We start from the raw sequence: 22,535 nt of genomic DNA on the forward strand, positions 1-22,535 counted from the left end.
CTGTCCCCACCGTCACTGCCAGGACACACCGTGCAGGCCAGCGAGGGGCAGCTCCCCCCATACATCCGCTCCCCATCTTCACACTCGGGCTGCCTTCACTAGACCCGAGCGCCCAGGATGAGATGCAGGTCCACTGCCAGGGGCGCGACCCTCCCCAGGCGCAGAGAGCCTCGGTGGAAAGCTCACGATCCCCGACTCGTCCAGCCCCCCCCCCACCAGCTGTCCATCTGGTGACCCAGACCCCTCCCTCTGAGGAGCCCGCACAAGTGACAGCACCTACACTACGTAGGCAGCATTCTTGCAGAAGATTTCTAAGTCACCAAGCCCTGATTCTGGGGACCTCGAGGATGACAGGTGTCCCCACCCATCGGCGTCTCCGGGGGACGCTGAGGGTGGGTGACTGCGGACATCCCTGCATCCCCCAGCTTGGTTCTGCAGAGCTCCCAGCCACCTCCAGGCCCCATAAGCCCAGGCTTCTGTTCATCTGTGCGTGTCCCCGACACGCCTGACCCCGCGACTGGAAGGTGCTCGGTACAAGGCCACTGAGCGGGCAGGTGTGCGCGCGCGTGTGTGTGTGTGCGTGTGAATGGGCCATAAGTCCTACGGGCAGGTCGTACGCGGCAGTTGTGCCATCAGATTTCAAGGGAAATCAGAGGCCGTGGGTGGGGCTGCCCCCCAAACAGCCTCCCTATGAGCCCGACTGTCATATCTGACACAGAGACTCAGAGTGGCCGCCACAGAAAAGGGAGTCTCCGTGGGGCTGGGTGGGATCTCCGATGGCCGACCCCTCAGGACAGGAGGTGCTGAAGAACAAGGTGTCAACTGTGACGAAGGCAAGTGGCGCCCCTGGCGATCCTCAGGAGGGACCCCTACTGCCCGGCACAGCTGCTCTGCAGGTCAGGACGGGGGCATCTAGCAAGTGACATCCAGCCGCGGGCTCACAGGTAGATGAGGTCCACCGTGTTCTGGGGAGAGCTTTCTAGAGAGCAGCCATCCTCCGCTGGACCCGCCAACACACACAGGAGCATGATTACAGCCCGTCAGCGACAAATGTGTCGTTGGCGACCATCCTGAGACAGTCCCTCCGGGGCTCAGAACAGGCTGGGGAAGTGAAGTGCTCACCCGTCCCCTTGTTTTTAATCTCAACTCTCCTGACTTTTGTTAACAAGCTTAAGAGACCAAAAAAACGATCTTTTCCATCGCTTCTGGTGTTTTAGATAACAACATCTTCCCTGTAAATACTGAAAGCCAGCGCCTGGAGTTCCCCCGCAGGGAGCGTTTGTGACAACTGAACAGCTGTTTCCCAGCCAAAGCAAAGAAAGAAAACGGAGGAGGAGGGCTGGCGGGGCTTGCTTGGAAGGGACAGAAGTGACAGGACATGATGGACAGAGCCCCCTCAGAGCAGCACAGGGGCTGCCGGGGGATCCAGGCAGGAGGGTCTCCTCTGCTTCCCAGGTATGGTCTGCAGGCCCGCTGGTCAACTCTGGACCCGGCTGGCCCTGCCCGAGAGGACGGCAGAGACTCCCACACTCAAGGGCTCTGTGACCCTGCCCGCCCAGCCCTGGACCAGGGAAGAAGCAGAGAATTCAGTGGGATCAGGAAGAGCCACTGCAACTTCAGAACCAGAAGATGCCCAAACCCCTCTGAGGCCGGCCCTGAAACAGCGGGGTCCAGAGAGGTCAGAGGCCATCATGTGGACCCCGCACTGCAGCTGGCTTCTGGGAAGGCTGGGGAGCTCCCAAGACCTGGTGGCACCCCCGGGGGAGGGGAGGTGCAGAGAGAGAGCTTGAAATGATCCAGTGACTGCACCTGATCCCCAGGTGACAGCATCCAAAACCAACTGGCCAAGTGATATTAACTTTGCACGGCACTGGGCCATCAGTGGGAAAACAAAATAAGAGATTTTAGAAAATGTTCCTTCTAGGTGGCTGTCTGAGTGTTTAACCTGCTGCGTCCACACAAAGCTGAAAAGAAATGCACCAAAATACAAACCACGGCTATCGCTGGAAAGTAGGACACATAATCATTTCAACTTCAATTTTCACAGATCATTCCTGCAGTTCCTTTTACTGAGTCCCACGTGCTCCATCCACCGCAACAAGGACCACGGATATAAGCGAAGGGAAGAGATGAGGACCCTGTGCTCCGAGGGCTTCCTGCCCACAGGGAGGGACCACACCGGAGCAACTGAGCTGGTACCCAAGAACGCACAGACATCTGTCCTACAGCAGAGACCAGCCACCTTAACTCAGGACCAGAAGTCTCTCCAGCCTCAGCCACGACCAAGAGACATCAACGGGCCCCACTGAGGCACACTCTCCAATAATAAACAGTCACATGTACACATCTGCTCCTGGTATCCAAAAGGAACAGTGGAGGAGCAACCCCAAACAGAGCACAGACACCTAACTGCACAGGGCGGGGGGCGATGGTGGGGGGGGAGGTCAGCCCTCTTTCCACATATCTTGCCTCAGAGTCTGCACTGTGGGACAGAGCCATGCAAATATTTGATGTACTTAAAAAAGAAAAACTAAATTTGGAACAGCAATGCCTAAAAATAAAACCAAAATGAAATAACTGTGACCACACTGGTAGCACAATTCACAAGTGGTTTCACAAGTGGTTTCACAAGTGGTTTCACAAGTGACATGGAGACACGTATTTGACTGTATATCTAGTGGGATGTAATTCAAGGGCAAGATAACGAGAGAAACCACTAAAGAAACCTTAGATTGTATTCAATGGTCTTATTGTGGGGAATAACATTGGTAATGCTATTTTGAATCAACTGTATATAAAAGGATGAAACAAAAATATTCTATTACTGTCATTAGGGTTTCCAGCATCAAAGGAAAAGGGACACAAATATAAGAATCACAGGAGTGAAGTTAAGTGAATTGGAACTATCAATATGAACTGAGAATTCATTCATGAATTTTTCTTTTTCTAAAACATATCTTCCATGTCTGTCTCCTGTAAAGTCCCAGGACCAGAGACCACCCAGATTACAGGCTGGAAAAACCGTTTCCCAATGAAAGAAACTAGGGCTTCTGGAAAACGGCGCATCTGTGTGTGAGGCAGGACCATGCTCAGAGGGGATGGGCTGAGTCACGAGGAGGCAGGAGGCAAGCGCATGTCTCACCCCTTTGGAGGGTTCTAGTCCTGAAACTTGATAAAGAAATGAAAAGAATCAAGCATCCACTGAGGATAACCAAAGAGCTGACGAGTACATGTTCTTCGTTTTTAAAGAACCACAAGCCAATAAATGCAGAGGAAACAACAGGATCAGAAAACGACCACTGTGTCAACCAGAGTGAACACTGATGGGTCAAGTTTTCGAGGCAGCTGCTGTGACCCTCGGGTGCAGTGTCATGGGAGATGGGTAACAACACGGGAACCTCAGATCCACACGCCCTGGAGGGAGGAGGCCAGTGGAGGAGGGGGAGCTGGGGACCGAACTGCGCTCCAGGGAAGGACTGTCAACACAAATGAGCGAGCCCAGGATCTAAGGCAGGTAGAGAAGGTCTGCGGGTTCAGGAGAAGCACGGGACACACCCAACCTTGGGGCTGAGCCGCCACAAAGGGCAGGAGCGTTAACAAGGAAAAACCAAAACCAAGAAACACTTGGCATAGCCACAGAATACGACGTGTGTATTCATCCCGGTTTTTGTTTTCTGTGTCCTATGAAGGTCTGACATCTCGGGGGCCTCGCTGGCAGGGAACGATGACCTCTCCCCCCGCACGGCGCAGGGCTGGCTAATTCCTGGAGACAAACAACGGCTTGTTCCTATCACACCGGCGGATCAGAGGCCACATCTCCTCTGCGGGCTCTCACACTCCAGCCACTGTCCCCACCCTAATCACCAGGGCGGGGACCAGACCGCGGGGAACACCGCCAGCCCAGAGCCCTCACTATCCACGCTGTCCAGCCCTGCGTCTGCTTGTCGCCTCTGCCCGTGGAAACGCCAATAAAGCCCCGCCCTGCTCTCCCAGCCCCCTCTGCCAACCTGGGCGCCCGGTGGTCCCCTGTGACCTTGGATGGCCTGGTGTGTCCCCTCCTCTCGGGAACCATGAGTGATAGAGCATCCTTCTGTGGCATCAGCCTCTGTGTCATGACTGTCACCTCCATAACCCAACCCAAGGGTACAATCCAGACATGCGTCCACCTCGTGTGAATCCCGACTGGAACAAACCAGCTCTGAAGAAGAGACATGTCTGAGACGAGCAGGGTGACCAAGCCCAGAGCCAGACTCAGGAATCTGTAACTGCAGTCAGTGCCGTTGGGTGCGACAGGGGCATTGAGGTGGTGCTGGCCGTAACGGGCTCAATGGAAGAGCTACTCACCAAGGATACAAGCGTGCCGTGCGGTGATGGGCAGGATCTTGGGGGGGAGAGTGCAGACCAAACAAGACTGGCCGGACGTTAGTTACTGTCGAGGATGGGTTGTGGGAGCCTGGGGAGAGGGTGTTACATTATTGTCTCTACCTTTGTGCTCGTGTGAATTTTCTAAAACCTTCGAGGGCAGGGTTTACATCTGACTTACTCATGCTGCAGCCCTATCACCTAGGACAATGCTGGCACACAGTAGGGACCTGGCAGCTGCTTTCTGAACCCAATTATGAACACACGTCTCCCTGGTGATACATGGAGGAACCACATCTTCCTCCGCACGGCACTCAGGGGTCCCATTCAGGCTACCCTGTCTCTCCCTCCACCACTGTTCCCCACTCAGGCCTTAAGTGAGCCTTGCTCTCCACACCTCACTCCTCCCTCTGCCTGGAGCACATCTCCCCACCAAGGGACCTGGGCCACCGCAGCTGCTGAATAAAGGTTTCCTCCCAGCAGACAGGGTGGTGAGTTTCCACAGGTGGCCTGATACAAATGACAGACTCATTCAAAGTCCAAACATCTACTGGCTTTTCAAGAAACAATATCTACTCCCTGCTCATCAAGGGATAATTAAAGAAATCCGGGTTCATCATCAAGGATGCAGAAAGTTCAGAAAATTACACACCGTAACTCACAACTCAGCAATAACCACAGTTCTTCTGGAATATTTCATTCCAGCCTTTTCTCTCTGGCACTCACGTAAGTGTGTGCACACACAGTGTGAAAATTGGGATTCTACTCTATATGTTATTTGATCACTTAAAGTCGTTCCTTTGGGTCAGTTTTCCAAGCTGAGTTCTGGTGACAGCCCCACCGCCACCCCTCCAGGCTGTGCTCACGATGTCTGTTTACATCCTGACCACACTCTAGCAAACACCTCGTTCAGCAAATCCTGGTTTTGCAAAATTGGTTCAAGGTCTCCCCACCCGAGCTGTAAGTACCCTGGCTGTAAGTTCCCTGACTCTGTCTTTGGGCTCCAGCAGCCCCTGCCCGACAGCAGGTGCACAGGTGGCTTTGCTAAAGGAACACCGTCCAGCAGAGTCACAACTGACCCACGAGCATGTGTCAGGCCTGAATGCGGCCAACTCTGCGCAGCTACGGGACCAGGGTGTCAGAGCAGGAAGGCCTGACCCTCTGAAATGAGCCCAAGGACAGTCTCCCGAAGAGGAGGAGGGATGAGGGGAGACAGGAAGGATGGACCTGAACACACACCCGAGTAGCTCGGAATTGGGTAGGGAGCTCTGCCCTTGGACCAGCTTCCATGGGTCCCTTTCAGAAACATCCAGAATAACACAAATAACTGAAAAATAATGTCCTCACTAACACAGGTCATCAGAGTCATTTTTCAGGAATTGCACTCCCTACACTCTTGTCCAGGAGCCCCTCGGTGTCCGGTCCTCATGGGCCAGAAAGGCTCACGAAGCGTCCGAGCTCAGAGACAGCGCAGACTGGCCAAGCCCAAGGGCGGGCATCCCCAGGGCGAGCCCCTCAGCAGACTCTGAGCGTCCCCAGGGATGCTCGGACCAGAGAGGGGATACCTCCCGCACTTGTCCGCGCTCGCTAACCACCCATGATGCGTGTGGGTCAGCCTCCTGGCCCCGGGCACCACCGGCACCATCCTAAATCCAATGCATGCCCCTCCTGTGCCAGGCAACTGCCACCTCGGGACTGAGAACTGACAACAGTGTGACAAGCTCTCTCTGGAAACAGTCCCTGAAGGACTCCTGGGGTCAGGACCAGAGCTAAGGACTGTGTTCTCATCTGCCTGTCACCCCTGAGGAGGGGGCCACAACCAGCCCAGGTGGCCTTGCTGATAAGAGGACAACTGGGGCTCAGGCTCGTCTCCGTAGCGGGCACACCAAGGACCCTCCACGCTGCCCCACACCTCCTGAACCAGCCAGAGGGACGTCTGCTTCGTCCGGCCAGTTCACTTTCCCGCAGAGAAAACTGATCCAGAGAAGGGCCCCGTCCCCAACAGGTGGTGGTGGAGCAGGGCTGAGCCCGGGACAGGTGCTTCTCCATAAACCCAAAGGGTGCGGCCAGTCGCCAAATACACACGGACATCAGAGCAAACACAAATCTAAAATGGATCCAATAAATAGGGGAAAGGTCAAAAACATAGTGCACGTCTGTGGTCATCAGCCATGGATCGGGGTAAATAAAACGTCAGCTCCTGTGGAGACCAAGACAAACACACTCTGTGTTTGTTCAACTGCCCGGCAGATACCTTTGTAAAGGAGGATGGGTTTGGATCCCTGGGGTCACCACACCCTCCTCACCGGGCACTTGGACACAAAACAAGCACGTATGAGAAAAACACATCCAGGTGCTCATCAAAACAGGACACCAGCAGATTAAGAGTGAAAATATGTTTAAAACACACAACATCAATGCACAAAAGAACAGAGAAAAAAAGCAATAAATTAGAAGGGAATGAGGCCATTTTAATTTTGAGCTTCCTCAGAATCACCTCAACGAGAAAGAAAAAAGATCCAAAATGAAACTATCATGTCTGAGCTGCAAGCTTCACTGGATGGTACGTGGCAGGTTAGACGCTGAAGATGCAAAGATTAGTGAACCTGAAGGCTCAGCAGTAGAAACTGTCCAAAGTGAAACAGAAAGAAAAAGAACCCCCAAAATAAAACAAGATCATCATCCGGACGTGGGTGAAACTGGTGTTCCTGAAGGAAGAGGAGGAGGGGCATAGGAAAGTATTTGTAAAACGGTGACTGAGGGTTTTTCCCCAAATATTATGAAAACTACAGATGCGAGAAGCTCCATAAACTGCAAGCACGAGACACCTGAAGAAAACCACAGCTAGGCGTGTCAAAATCGAACTGCTGAAAACCAGCAATGAAGAGAAAATCTTAAAAGCAGGCAGAGAAAAAAGACATTTCATACAGAGGAGCAAAGAGTTGACAGAAGACTTCTTGTTGAAAACAATATGAAAGATGACAGTAAGAGCAGCATCTTTAAAGTTCTGGGGGAAAGACCTTTGCACCTAGAATTCTATACCCAGCAAAAAGAAATTCAAAAAAATAAAGGCCAAATAAAGAGTTCTTTCAGAAATACAAAAGCTGAAAGGATTTGTCACCAGCAGGCCCACACTGCAAGAAACACTAGAGGAGGGCTTCCCTGGGGACACAGTGGTTAAGAATCCACCTGCCAATGCAGGGGACATGGGTTTGAGCCCTGGTCCGGGAAGATCGCACATGCTGCAGAGCAACTAAGCCCGTGTGCCACAACTACCGAGCCTGTGCTCTAGGGTCCGTGAGCCACAACTACTGAGCCCATATGCTGCAACTACTGAGCCCACGCGCCTAGAGCCCGTGCTCTGCAACAAGACAAGCCACCGCAATGAGAAGCCCACACACCGCAATGAAGAGTAGCCCCCGCTCACCACAATTAGAGAAAGCCCATGTGCAGCAACGAAGATCCAATGCAGCCAAAAATAAATAAATTTTAAAAAATAAATGTATAAAATAAAAAAGAGAAAAAGAAACATTAGAGGAGATTAAACAGAAAAAATGATAAAACGTGGAAATATGCCACACATAGACCACACAAATGAATGAAGCCCATATTCTGGGCCATAAATTTAAGAGGATTCAAATTTTAAAAGTATGTTCTCCAACCACAATAAAATTAAATTTGAAGTCAAAAACAGAAAGATCTTTGCAAACTGCCTCAAAAAACAAATGTCTTAATAATCCATGGGTCTAAGAAAAATTAAAAGGAAAATTTTAAAGTATTTTGAATTGAACACAAATAGAAACACAACATATCAGAAATTTGCTAAAGCAGTACTTCAGAGGAAGTTCACAGCATTAAACACTAATATCAGAAGAGGAAAAAAGATCTAAAACACAATGGTCTCTGCTTCTACCTTAAGAAACTACAAAAAGAAGAGCAAATGAAAACCAAAATAAGCAGAAGAAACAAAATAATAAAAAAACATAAAGGAAATTAATAAAATAGAAACAGAGATATATGAAACCAAAAGCAAATTCTTTTTAAAAAATTAATAAGATTGATAAATCTGTAGCCAGAATGATGAGACAAAAAGAAGACACAAATCACCAAAATCAAGAATGGGACAGGTGCCATTACCACACATTCCACAAATATTAAAAGGATAACAAGGAAATAGTGTGAACAACTTTATTCTAATAATTTTGACAACTTGGGTTAAATGGGCAGACTCCTTGAAAGATTAGAAAACACCAAGCTCATTCAAGAAAAAAATAAATAACCCGACTAGCCCTACTGAAAGTAATTGAATTTGTAGTTAAAAATTTCCACAAAGAAAACTCCATGCACCAGTAAATTCTACCACACATTTAAGAGAGAAGTAATACTGATTCTACACAAACTCTTCCAGAAAATTGAACTGGAGGAAATACTCCCCAACTCTTCTATGAGATCAGCATTACCTTGATACCACAAAAAAACAACATAAGAAAAGAAAGCCACAGACTAATATCCTTCAGGAGCATAGATGGAAAAAAAATCTAACAAAAAAACACACATGTACACACACGTACACCTACCTATTCACATACATATTAACTCATGTACACGCATGCACACATATACGTGTACACAGTTGCATGCATGTTCATGCACACTCATGTATATACAATGCACTCACATGTACACACACACTCACATACATTTATATACACATGCTCACTCACAGGCATACACATACACACACCTATCTCTTACTCCAGTCAACCCACCATGAGGCTCCAGTGTGTGCAGCACCTGTTCTCTGGAGGGTGTGCACATCCCTTGATAAAAGTATCTAATCCAACATCTCAGACACTAGTAAGTGTCCTGGTGAAAGAGCCTAGTAGTGAATAAAAGAGAAAATCTCTTATGCACCAACGAACTGGACAACCTAGAAGAAATGGATAAATTCCTAGAAATATACAATCTACCAAGATTCAATCATGAAAAAATATAAAATCTGAACAGACTGCATCAGTAATCAAAAACTCCCAATACAGGAAAGCCCTGGACCAGATGATTTCACTGGTGAATTCTACCAAACGTTCAAAGAAGAATTAATACCAATCCTTCTCAAACTCTCAAAAAAACAGAAAAGGAAGGAGCACCTCCAAATTCATTTTACGAGGCCAGCATTATCCTGACAAGGACGGCACAAAAGAAGAAAATTATCCAATATCCCTGATGAACACAGATGCAAAAATCCTCCACAAAATATCAGCAAATCGAATTTAACAATACATTAAAAGGATCACACGGCACGATCAAGTGGGATTTATTCCAGGGATGCAAGGATGGTTCAACATACACAAATCAATCAATATGATACAAACACATTAACAAAATAAAGAATAAAAATCATATAGTAATCTCAATAGAATGCAAAAAAGGTATTTGATAAAATTCAACATCCTCTCATGATAAAAAGTCTAACAAAGTGGGTATAGAGGGAACATACCTCAACATAATAAAGGCCATGTATGACAAGCCCACAGCTAACATCATACTCGCTGGTGAAAAGCTGAAAGCTTTTCCTCTAAGATTAGGAACAAGACAAGGATGTCCACTCTCACCACTTTTATTCAACATACTGTTGAAGTCCCAGCCGGAACAGTTAGGCAAGAAAAAGAAATAAAAGGCATCCAAATTGGAAAAGAAGTAAAACTGTCTCTATTTGCAAATGTCATAATATTATATACAGAAAACTCTAAAGACTGTATCAAAAAACTGTTAGAACTAATAAATGATTTCGGTGAAGTTGCAGGATACAAAATCAATATACAGAAATCTGTCACATTTCTATATACTAATAACGAACTAGTAGAAAGTAAAATTAAGAAAATAATCCCATTTACAACTGCATCAAAAAGAATAACATACCTAGGGATAAATTTAAGAACAAAAAAAGGCAAATTGTAACAATCTGAGGAAACACATGGAACACTGAGACATTTTGAGGGAACGTGTGATGTCCCAGAAGGCCCAGTGGACACCCTGCCATGTGCACCCTGGGTGTGGTGCTGACAGAAAGGGGCAGTGGATGTCACAGCTGGGACATGGGCCCGAGAGGCACCCCCAGGGCCAGGGTGAAGGCACAGGCCTGGAACTCAAGGTGACACTCACACCTGCAGCTGATTTAAAACAGAAGAAACTGGCCAAGCGACAGATGGAGTTTGTATTCTAGGGAGGAAGAGGACAGGACAGGGAGCCCCCAGATCACACATTTCATCCTGAGAACGAAGACCTGGGTGTCCCCGGGGCACCGTCTCCGCCCATGCTCTCCCACCCAGGGAGGCCCATCTCTCCAGCCCCTGGAAGGGGTGGGCCCTGCGTCTGCTCCAACAGAACACAGCACAGGTGGGGCCGGCCAGCGGACTGCCCACCTCTGGGAACGCTACACCCACAGAAGAAGAAAGTGACCACTGAGCTGCATAAAAACTAAAATCTCTGCCCTTCATACAACACTGTCAGCAAATGAACAAACAGGCCAAAGCGGGGAAGAAAATATTTGCAAATCAGGTATCTGACAAAGGACCAGTGGAAAATCCGTCAAGACTCCTGGGCCTTCCTGGGGCTGGGGAGCAGGTTATGTCCTGAGAGACCTGGAGCAGGGGGGGTCTCCCAGGGACAGCAGAGGGGCAGGCGACACTGCTCACCATGAATCACTGACCAAACCTGGCCCTGATCCTTCGGGGACCATGATGCTGACCTCAAGCTGCTGGGAAGACAGAATCGGACGAGGAGGCAAAGGGCACAGGCCCTCCCGTCAGCAGCAGATGCTGAGAAAAGAGGCCCTGGCGGGCCAAGTGGGACCCTGGTCCAGAAGCTTCCTGGTGAGGGGGGAGGAAGCAGCAGGCCTGAGAAAGCTCCCAAGCAGCACTGTGAGAGCCCCCGGCCGCCAGTCACCCCCTGCACCGGACAAAACACGCATCCTGACCCAAAGGCAAAAGGTGCTGGAGGCCCTACAGCCAGCCCCACGCACGGGCACAGCCCACACTCATGCCCTCCCCGCCTCTTCTGTGCTCCCCTGAAACCCCAAGCAGCCCTGTCCGCAGGAGGACGACCGGGAGGCCTTCTCCCAGGAAGGCGAGGTGGCACGTGTTTGCCCAGACCACAGCCTCGCTCCCGGGAGCAAGTCCAGTGGCCACGCGGACAAAGGCTGCCAGGGCCTCGAGGACAGGCAGCTCCATGCCCAGCAAAACGACATTACAGCCACTGTGACCGCTGCTCACTCTTCCTGCAAGTCGAGAGCAAAGGCCGGGGCCTGGTGTTCTGTGTCCTGCGCAGAGGCCGGCCTGAGTCTGTGGCCCACGCGGTACCCACCACCCAGCCCCCTACACACACCCAATGTCCCTCATGACTCCTGGCCACTGCATAAGCCAGGCCCAGCCAGGGGTCCTCTCTGCACCCTGTTCATTGAGGGGACATTCACTCTTCCTTCCAAGAGCTTTAACTGTCACCTTCTCTGAGAAGGAGTCTGACCTCGACAGAATCTGCCGACCCCTCCCTCCATCCCTCTCTCCCTCCCTCCCTCCCTCCGTCTCATAACCACCCACTCAGGGGCCTCTGTGTCCACCTCGAGTGAGGCTGAAGGAGAAGGTGAACTTGTCCATGTCCTTGGGTGCCCCCCATGCCCTGGCAGGGCAGGGAAGGTGGGTGCCAGAGTCCCAGGCCTGCATGCTGCAAGCGAGGCTGTTAGCCTGGCCTTGGCTTGACCTCTGCAGGCCTTAGATGTGACCTGTTCCAGGAAGACTTCAAAACCCTGGCGCTCAGCCCGCAGCGAGCAAGGGGGCTGGGCCTCCTGAGATGTCACCCACTGACCCCCAGCAGGCAAGTTTCAAGTCCAGGCAGCGGGGCCCGGAAAAGGGCAGCCCAGGCCTGCTCCAAAGAGCCCTCCGCCAAGGCCAGCCCAAGCGACATCTGGCACAGGACAGAAGGTGGAGGGCGGCCCGTACGCAAGACCACACAACTCAGCCGGTGCCTCGTGCTGCCGGGGCCCCTCACTGGAGGCGCTGCCTGTGCTGGTGCAGCGTCGTCCTGTCTGCAAAGGCGGCGCTCAGGTCCCAGGGAAGGAACCAGCGAACAGTGAGGCTGAAACAACAGGTGAACCCCGCGTCCCATCCAGCCTAGGTCACATCTCCAACACGGGGATCCACCTGGCACATCGTCACCCCAGGAGCAACTCAAGTTAACCTCCGGACAAAGGGAGCGGCTGCGCTTACCGTGGCCAGTTCGTCGAACTTGCCGAAGAGCTCGTTGAGGAGTTTCACCAGCTCCTGGGCCGTGCACTGCGAGGCCAAGCCCGTGAAGCCCACGATGTCGGCGAAGAGGATGCTGCAAGACAAAGGGGTGCCCGCTGCCCTCCTCCGCCGACGGACGGACGGACAGGCTCCTGCCACTCAGACAGACCTTACCTTCGCGTGTCACCTGAAACTAGAGCCCCCTGCTGATTCCTCAAGCAGCGGAAAAGGAAGGCTCTGCTGTTCCCATTTCACAGGTGAGAAGACTGAGGCTGGGAGAAGCCGGGGGGGCTCTTTGGTCATAGAGGGAGGAAATGCTGGGGCCACTCAGAGCTCCTCCCAGGACACAGGGCAGCAGCAGTGACCACCACATGCTGTCTCTGTACTCAGTGTCCCCCAGACACAGGGGGCAGCTCAATGCCCACTAGGCCTGTCCCTTTTCCCAAGGTGGCCCTGTGACGGGGCCGGGGCTGGTGGCAGGTGAGCAGAAGTGACGTGCTCTTAAGGAATAAGCAGCCCTCCTCCACACCCCCTACAGGTGATGCAGGCAACTGAGGCCCAGGCCCCGTCAGAGCCTCACGGGAGTCCTGTGCTGTGCGCAGGGTCACCCCTCAGCCGGCTATGAGGGCGGGGCAACCTCTCTTATATGCTGGGCGTCCGTTTACTACAGTACCTGGGTCAGTCTAAACAATTCACTGTCTACCCATAGCACACAGCCAGCATCCTGGATGCTAGAAAGACTTTAAAAGGCTTAAGTAATGAGGACCAAGGCAGGGCAACGGAGAACCTCCCCGAGCCGTACGTTTGGGAGAGGCTGGGGTTCCTGACGAGTCCTCAAGCACCCTGACCCTCCCACATGTGAGGGACGAGGGAGATGGGATCAGGGGCCTATCTCAGGACGAGGTGCCCCACGGAACCCACTTGGGAGAGGCCATGGGGCCTGATCACGGAGCTGCTGGACCAGAGCCAGGTGCCACTTCTGGACCTCTCGCCCCAGGGGAAAGAGAGCCCCTCGCTCTTGAAGACGCTGCATGGCCAACTTTTGTCACCTGCAGCCAAAAGCACCCTCAGCTGTGAGACTTGGGAAATCACACACATGGTACACTGGAGGGGTCTGTGAGACTTAAACATGCATCTCTGGTATAAATGAAGAAAGTGATGTGGAATTAAAGGAGTTTGTTCTTTTTACACAATTGTGTTCATATCTTAAAATTCCTGATGCCAGACCTTAACTCAGTTCTGCATTTTCAATAATACCTCATGCCAGAGAGTAGCGACCCACATCACAGGCAGGGACCAGGAACCTACATCTCAGAGACGCTTCTCCCTGATGAGGCCCTTGCCCCACCATGTCAACCATGCCCTGCCCCAGCTTGGAAAGATGCTGTGTTCACCCCGTGACAAGCCTAATGTCCACTTATAATCCTCTACCTGCAGGGCAGCTTTCCCCAGAGACTGTGAGGAACCGGAGGACGCAGACCCAGCTTACACATCCCACGGCACCGAACACAGAGCAAGGGGGATACGCATGTGTGTTATGCATGAATGAATGAGTAAAAACTGGGTGTCTAGGATATAGAGGTGTCACTGATACTGAGAAGCTAAGAAAAGGGATTGCAAGAGTGGGCGGAGAGAGACAACACCGATTTTCTCCCCTCTGTTTTGGTATAAAATTCAGGCTCATTTACATCTCTGAGGAACCACTGTGTTTTCTTCCTCCTCTATAACTAGCCATGCATTCACAGGCCTTCCTCTGTCCACTGGCTTCTCAGCCTCTGCCCATTCACTTCATTCCTCAAAAACCAACTGAGCATTGCCCACCCCCATGCTAGCAAACCCCCAGGGCTTGCCCTGCTTGTCCTCCTCCACTACCTGCGGGAAACCTCACCCCTGAAGCACCCAACATCCCCCATGCACACAGGCAAACATGCGTGGACGATCTCTTACACCCCACGTCCCTGTCCTCAGGAGCTCAACATCCGGGGAAGAAAGCTCACAGGAGGGAGGGACAGAGCACAGGGAAGCAATGATATGGGAAGCCTGGAATTCTGCAGGAAGGCACAACACCCACTTCGTGGATGCAGCCAGGCTGGAACAGTCCTCCCCAGGGATTATCCAGACAAACAAGGAAGGAAGGAAGGAGGGAGGGAGGTGAGAAGGAAGGAAGAAAGGAAGAGGGGATTGATTCAGAAGTACAAATAGCATGTGGAAACGAAGATGAGTGAGAAACCGTGTAATGACTTATCAAAAGCTGAGAGAGGCAGACTGGTTGGAACCTGAGTACAAGCAGTAAGCGGTGGAGCACAAGTCTCCAGGATGAGAGGTTCCCGAGTGTCGACGCAGGAAAGGCAGGAGGGGGGGCAGTGGTTAGAGCCTGGACTCCAGTAGGGTTGTTCAGCTCCACCATTTACAGCAACGGGACTCCAGGCAACTTATCCAACACTTTCATATGTCAGTCCTTCCATCTTTAAAATGGGAATAAGACTAGAGTCCAAATCGTAGGTTGTGAGGGGTTAAAAGGATTAACAAAGCACTTAGAGTAATACCTTGCACCTGATAATAGCTCAACAATTGCTTACTTACAGTAATTTGTAAGGGTTATAATGCAACAAAAATATTTATTGAAGGATCTATGCGCTAGGCAATGTTCTAGGTGCTTGGGACTTAGCAGTGAACAAAAGATTCAAACGTCACTGCCCTCCAGAAGCATCCATTCTAGTCAGGGGAGGTGCATGTTCACAGTATGTCAAAGGTGACGAGTGTAACTATGGAGAAAAATGAAGGAGGGAAGATAGGTATGGAGCTCTGAGCAGGTCAGATTGACAATTGAGTCCTGAAGGGAAGAGAGGGGGAGCCATGAAGACACTGGGAGAAGATTCCTGGCAGAGGGAACAGCAGGTGCTATTGCTGTGATTTTTGTTGGATACAGAATTCTTGTCTTTTTCAGTTCAGCTTTTGAATATGCCACCCCACTGCCTTGTGGCCTCCATGGTTTCTGATGGGAAATCTGTTAAAAACTTATATTAAGGTGCTTCCCTCTTCCTGCTTTCAAGATTCTCTCCTTGTCTTCGGCTTTTGACAGTTTGATTATTATGTGTCTAGGTGTGGTTCTCTTTGAGTTTATCCTAATTGAGTTTCTCCGATGTGTAGGTTAGTGTTTTCATCAAATTTGGGACATTTGGGGCCATTGTTTTTTTCAAATATTTTTTCTGCCCCTTCTTCTCTTTCCTCTTTTCTGGGGCTCTCATTAGGAGTGTGTTGCTATGTTTGATGGTGGCCCTCAGGTCTCTGAGGCTCTGTTCACTTTTCTTCATCCTTTTTTCATTCTGTTCTTCAGACTGGATAAACTCAATTGACCTATCTTGAAATTCACTGATTCCTTCTTCAGTCTGCTCAAATCTGCTGTTAAGCCCCACATGAATCTTTAATTTTAGTTATTTTTCAAATTTGCAATTTCTATTTGGTTGTTTTTTATAATTTCTATCTCTTTATTGGTATTCTTTATTTGATGAGAAATCACTCTCATACTTTCCTTTAGTTACTTAGACATGGTTTGTTCTTTGAACATACCTAAAATAGCTGATTTTAAAGGTATTGTCAAATAAGTCCAATGTCTGAGCTTCCTCTGGGATAGTTTCTATTGACTGCTTTTTTTATTCCTGTTAAGCCATGCAATCTTGTTTTTTGCATGTCTCATATATTTTTATTGAAAACTGGAAAACATAATGTAGCAACTCTGAAAAATATACCCGCTCCCCCTTCTCAGGGTTTGTTGTTGTTGCTGTTTGTTTATGTTGCTGTTTATTTAGTGACTTTTCTGAACTAATTCTGTAAAGTCTGTATTCTTTGGTATGTGAAGCCACTAAAGTCTCTGCTTTGTTCTTTTAGTGGTCAGGTAATGACCAGACAGAAATTTCCTTAGGTGGCTGGAGCCAGTAAGTCTCTTAGTCTTTGACAATGGGGTTATGCATGTTGGGTCATGCTTCCAACACTCAGCCAGGCGGATTACAATTCTGCCTTAGCCTTCACTTCCTGCTTGCACAGAGCCTCAAGATCAGCCAGAGCTGACAGCATAGGGCCTTCTCAGGTCTTTCCTGCGCATGCACACATCCCTACACTTGTACATGGTCTTCTGGTTCCCAGAAATATTTCCTTTCAAAGTCCCTGATGGACACCTCATTCCTCAGTTTTTCATTTAAGTTTTTTGATTACCTTGCTGCTTGCCTCATCTGTTATCACTGCCTAAGGCAGCTATGATGTTAAACAATTGCCACTGATTGTTTTCAACAAATGTACCAGGCAAAGGCTATTCACACTGAATGAAGTCAGGTCGAATAGAGATAAGCCCATGAGTGGGGTTTTCCAGGGAATTTCCAGGCAGTCAAATAATGGTAATTCCCTGAGAATGGGGCTTTGAAAGAGTGCCAACCCAGTTCTGTCCCCTCCAGCAGCTGCCAGGCTGCAAGTTTTCATCATGATTGCAGCCGTTGGTTTTCAAAGCTATTGTGGACCTGGGAGATGGGAGGATGGAAGAGAGCAAGTTAAAACTGCACAAAGCTCACTGTTCCTACCAAGATTTATCTGTTTTCTTATAAAAAACATTCCTGGATTTTTGCAAAACTTTGGTTAATTTCCAGTGTTCTGACAGTGTTGATTCTGACCATTTTCTCCAGTGTTGTCATTGTTTCTATATAGGAGAGGATTTTCACAGCACTCCACTATTCCCAATGGCATCAGCCTGCTATGAGCTGTGAATGGCATACTGGGCTTGGACATAATAAGGACTGTAGAGAGGGCAATGAGATGTTCATATTTGGGCTGTAGAAAGATGTCTCTGAACCCTGATGGAGGGTGGCCAGAAGGGCTAGGGTGCAGCTGGCACCATCTGTGACAGGGAGCCTCAGCTTCCTCTCCTATCTCAGGGCTGTCCTGCCTGCACCCAGCACATTGGCCCAGCAGGGGACATGGATGGAGATTTTTCAGCAGCAAAGGGAAGCTGTAACTCACCACATCTGTATGTACTGTTATAGGTAAAGGAGAGGAAGGGAAAGGCACTTGGGTGCCCATGCCCTATGCCCACCTCCACCTGCAGCCCCAGAAGACCCTTGATGTCTGATGCCTTCCCTGCCGTGTGCAGATGCTCTGCCCTGGCAAGGTACTCCCTGGACTGTTTTGGTAGTCTGGTCTTCTCAGCAGGGAGCTTGGTCATTCAATCAGGTCCTTACCCAGTAACAAGAGGCAAACGTCAGCATCAGCCAATCCTAGGTCCAGCCCCAGTCCCATCACTCACTGGCCAGGGAGTCCTGCACGCTCACCTGACTTTGCTGAACCTCAATTTGCTCATCTGTAAAGTGGAGGTGACAGTGCTCATAGATGTCAAGGGTGTGAGGACATTAAACAGAACCAAGTGACCTCTCCTGACTGGGCTTCAATGTTGACCCCACACATCAGGCCTTAACCCCATTCAGCTTCAGCATCCTCTGTAGGAGGACAAAACTGGTCCTTACCAAGAAGCACAACAGCAGAAGCGAGGGCAATCACCAGACAGCTGATAGCCACGCTGACGCACACACAGGGGCAGCCTGGACCCTGATGGGGAGGGTCTGGCAGCAGTGGGCCTTGGCTCATTTCAGATGAACAAGCACCAGCTCACGGGGACCCAGTCTGCAGCACTCGACGCAGACAGGACAGGATTTTCTTAACCTTTTGTGTCTGCAGGGGTCCGGGGGCCAGGGAGGCCTGACACCAACACCCAAGAAAGAACAGCAGGAAGGAAGAGCACTTGGGTCCTTCAAACCACCATCTCCTGCCTGAGTGACACTTACGTAAAGTATCGATATGATTCCCAGACAAGCAACACTGTTATCTATTCCAGGTACTTTAAAAGGGAATGCATGATATAATACAATTAATTGCTTTTTTAACAGAATCTTTAAAAACAAACAAGCAAACCTCAGAGTGCCCAGGGAAAGCTGATTCACTCCAAGGGCTCAGTTTCCTCGCCTGTAAAGTGGGAATAACAATCCCTACCTCCTGGGGCTGCCATGAGATGAACAGAGTGAGAAGAACGCCTACCCCAGAGCCTGGCACCAACTCGAACAATGCTCAGCTATTAACCTGATGCAGGCAAATTCCCAGTCCGATGGCCACTGCCCAAGCCTGGCTTCGGAGCAGAGTCCCCACCCTTTCTAGCCAACACAGAAATAGAAGGTGAAGAAATGAGAAAATGGGAAAGGGCAGCTGTGAAATGCATCACCCGAGAAGCCAACACACCCCCCTTGTGGGAGCTGCTTCCCTGCTGGGCAAGTGCTCACCTGGGCTCCTAACCCACACCTGCTCCCTCCTTCCCTTAAACTAGGGCCCTCTGCTCACCTCTGCCATCACCTCCACCTCCACCGTCCCCTCCCACCTCCATCACCTCCACCTCCTCCATCCCCTCCCACCTCTGCCATCACCTCCACCTCCACCATCACCCCCCACCTCCATTACCTCCACCTCCTCCATCCCCTCCCACCTCCATCACCTCCACCTCCACCATCCCCTCCCACCTCTGCCATTACCTCCACCTCCACCATCACCCCCCACCTCCAGCCCCTCCCACCTCCATCACCTCCACTTCCTCCATCCCCTCCCACCTCTGCCATCACCTCCACCTCCACCATCACCCCCCACCTCCATCACCTCCCACCTCCATCACCTCCACTTCCTCCATCCCCTCCCACCTCCATCACCTCCACTTCCTCCATCCCCTCCCACCTCCATCACCTCCCGCCTCTGCTCCCTAGGCCCATGGCAGGGCCAGGCCAGTGCCAGCCCTACCTCACGTTGTCATGCCGCTGGATGTAGATCTTGTGGAAAATCCTCTCCGGGGGCTTCAGGAAGTCCTCCTTCATCTCCATGGCGACATTCCGGGGCAGGAGGCTCATGAGCAGCCGCTCCTGGACAAGAGAGACAGGCCCACGTGACACGGCAGCTCCCCACAACCCGTGATTCCTTGACACGCCCACCCCAGTGACCTTGGTGCCGAGAAGCTGCCCTCCACGAGGGGCCTCGGACCCTCCTCACACATGACCGGCACGTGGTCCAGTCCCACGGACCCTCCCAGCCCGAGTCTCGGTGGGTCGTGCGCGCAGGCCCGGACTGTCACTGCACAGGTAACTCGCTCGCACAGCGCTGGGCAGGCGCCAGCATCGCCTCCGGAACACCCGGCCCGCCCGTGCGCCCCAGCCTCGGCGAGCAGTGGGTCACAGGAAGGGAGTGTCGCTGCCTCCGAGCAGACCTGTCCTGCCTCGCTCCTCACACCACGGTCCAGCGCGGCCCCAACAGGGACCTCGAGGTGGGCTACGAAAGCACCTGTGCCCCAACAGACAGGGGCCCATGGTCGCACAGAGGTGAGTGGCTTTGGATATAGTGTGGCGTTTCCTCCCGGTCTTGTCTTCTGATTTCCCCCTGATCTGCGGGAGACAAACATTTTCCTCCCCACCCCGTCCCCACCAGAGGATGGAGCAAACGTCTGGGCTTATCCACAGGAGCCGTGCCACCCTGGGGACGCTGTCGCTCTTTCTGGACCTTGGTTTCCTCCTCTGGCCTCCACCTCTCCTCCTCTTGGTGGATCCGCCCCTGGCCTCAGCCCCACTGGCCACACTGTATCTGAGAAACCGTGTTCTAGACACTTGGAGTGAGGCCCCACTCCTCCCTCAATCCCTTTCACAGCCCCTCCCTCCCACTCTGCTTCAGAAAGAAAACAAAGAACGGAATTTAGATCCTGCTTGGAATCAGGTAGGACATCCTACTTACAAGGGTGAACATGGGGCAGGGAGGGGGCACAGGAAGCCCCTCCCTCCCTCCAGCAGCCCCTGGGCCTCGGCCTGTCCGGTGAGTGGAGGGGCCTCAGGTGGGGCCACGTGGGTGCCTGGCATCTCCCCACCCCCGGCGCGGGGTCCGGGTGCAGCCACCAGGCCCGGAGACCCTCCTGGACCGCAGGGCCACCCTGCAGCGTGAGACCACATCCCTGCCCGGGAGCAGACGCTCCTCCGCGTGACATCCTCTGAAGGACAATCAGAGCAGCAGCAGGGACAACAGTCACAGACCCTGAAAGCCCAGCCCCCCTCCCGGCCTGGGGTGTGGGTGTCAGGGCTCGACCGCCTTGGCTCCAGGTGACAAATTGTACCTGATGCACTGGAAGAGTGTCCCCAGGCGACGCATCCCCACATACGCTTCTGAGGAGGGCGGCCAGGCCCAGGCCCGCCAGATGCCAGGTGGAGCCGAGCGTGTTTGCCCAGGCGAGCCAGGCTGTGGCCGGGGCCCTGGGTCCTGAGCGAGGCCCGTGTCTATGCTGGGCGCCCACCCACTGTGGTCCCCACGCGGCTCCAGGCTGGACAGACCTCCACACTCAGGAGGGACATCGCAAGACCACAGCTGTCCACGGCCACACGGGGAGAGGACCCTCTGAGACAGAAGTGCCAGTCCGAGCGTGTGTTCGGGGACAGCCTCAGGGACAGCAAGCCCCACTGCCCAGGGCACGGGAGCTGGTGTGTGACCTGAGCCTGCATGGGAGGACGTCGGCCATTCCTTAGCAGAGGGGCCTCTGGGGACAAGCCCGAGCACGGCCCATGGAGAGGGGCCTCTGCAGGTGGCCAGCTGTCCTGAGGTGGAGGGAACTCGACAGGGGACTCACTCGGGCCACCATCAAAGGACCCCCTGGAAGCTTCCAGAAACTGTCACCGCCCTGAGATGCAAGGTGGGAAAACAAAAGCAGCTGGACAACAGGGCAGGCCGCCCAGGAAGGGCCCTGGGGACACACAGGGCAGCTGTGCCCTCTCCCGCAGTCCCAGTGTCGTGGGCGTCTACAACCCTGGGCTCCTGCGCCCCAGAGCCCCGCACAGAGGTGTCGGGGGAAAGGCGAGTCCCAGGGCCTGCAAGACAGCTGCCTGGCCTCACATCCTGGCTCTGCCTCTCGGAGTGGTGAGTCAAGCTCCGTCACAATCCCATCCCGTCTGTCAGGGCGAAAATCACGCCAACTTCCTCAGCAGGGTGTTCTGAGAAGGGGAGGAACATCTCAGGCCCTGGCTGACCCTCAGGGGTCCCTACTCGGTACCACGCCTCCCAGCACCTCCGGTGACAGCTCTTCACGGCTTCGCTCTCTTGTCTCCTGCATCTTTGGAATATGTTACCTGCACCTGGAAAACCAGTCAGGTGCTGCCCAAGCCAAATCAAACAAGCGAGACTGTGCTTCCCCGGCGCCCGTCTCACTCCTTCCTGCACCGTCGGTGATGTGCAAACGCCCCGTCTCACAGCCTCGGAACCGACCGCTCTCCCTGAGCGAGCCACAGCCTCCCCCCCGGGGGCCCCTGCTGAGGGGAGCCCGCCCCACTCTTGGCCTCTCCATCACCTCGGCTGCCCGGCACCGTCTGGAGTTCGAACAGGGAAACCGAGGCAGCCACCAGGAGGGAAGGAAGGACTGAAAAGGCAGAGAGACACTGACCGGCCCCAGACTCAAGAGGTGATGAGGGGGCAGGTGCCAATCCCAGAGGACAGGGGAGAAGGCTGCTGGTGGCCCAGGTGTGCACACCCAGCGCAGCGAGGGGTGCCAGACAGATGGCTGTGGCGGAGTCAGTGCTGCCCCCAGATCCCTTCTCCACCACCAGCACCACGGTCTAGCCCCTTATTCTCACCGGGGGACTTGGAGACCTGGAATGAAGACTACATAGCCCAGCCTCCTGTGCAGCTAGATGTGGCCAAGGAGATAGGAGTTGAAGGGTCAAGTGGAAGCTTCTGGAATATTCCCTAAAGACAGCTTGTCCTTCTTCCCTCTTCTCTGCTGCTGCTGGGGATACAGTCATGATGGCTGGATCTATACTGACCACCGTTGTTCAGGAGGATGAAGGCCACACA

At 52.2% G+C, this 22,535-nt stretch overlaps 1 protein-coding gene across 2 annotated transcripts in view; it reads right to left on the reverse strand.

The window, feature by feature from the left end:
• The window catches only part of ADCY1 (adenylate cyclase 1), a gene marked incomplete at its 5' end in the record, with an annotated part of 131,093 nt that overhangs the window by 71,334 nt on the left and 37,224 nt on the right, over positions 1-22,535 (reverse strand). For both annotated transcript variants that reach the window (XM_082400198.1, XM_082400199.1), the window contains 2 exons: positions 12,624-12,735; positions 19,461-19,579. In XM_082400198.1, the coding sequence (XP_082256324.1) occupies positions 12,624-12,735; positions 19,461-19,579 (231 nt within the window). The remainder of the gene's footprint in view (positions 1-12,623; positions 12,736-19,460; positions 19,580-22,535) is intronic.

The sequence above is a fragment of the Balaenoptera borealis genome (assembly GCF_965194805.1).
Source record: "Balaenoptera borealis genome assembly, chromosome: 7".
In the NCBI taxonomy this organism is placed as follows: Eukaryota; Metazoa; Chordata; class Mammalia; order Artiodactyla; family Balaenopteridae; genus Balaenoptera; species Balaenoptera borealis.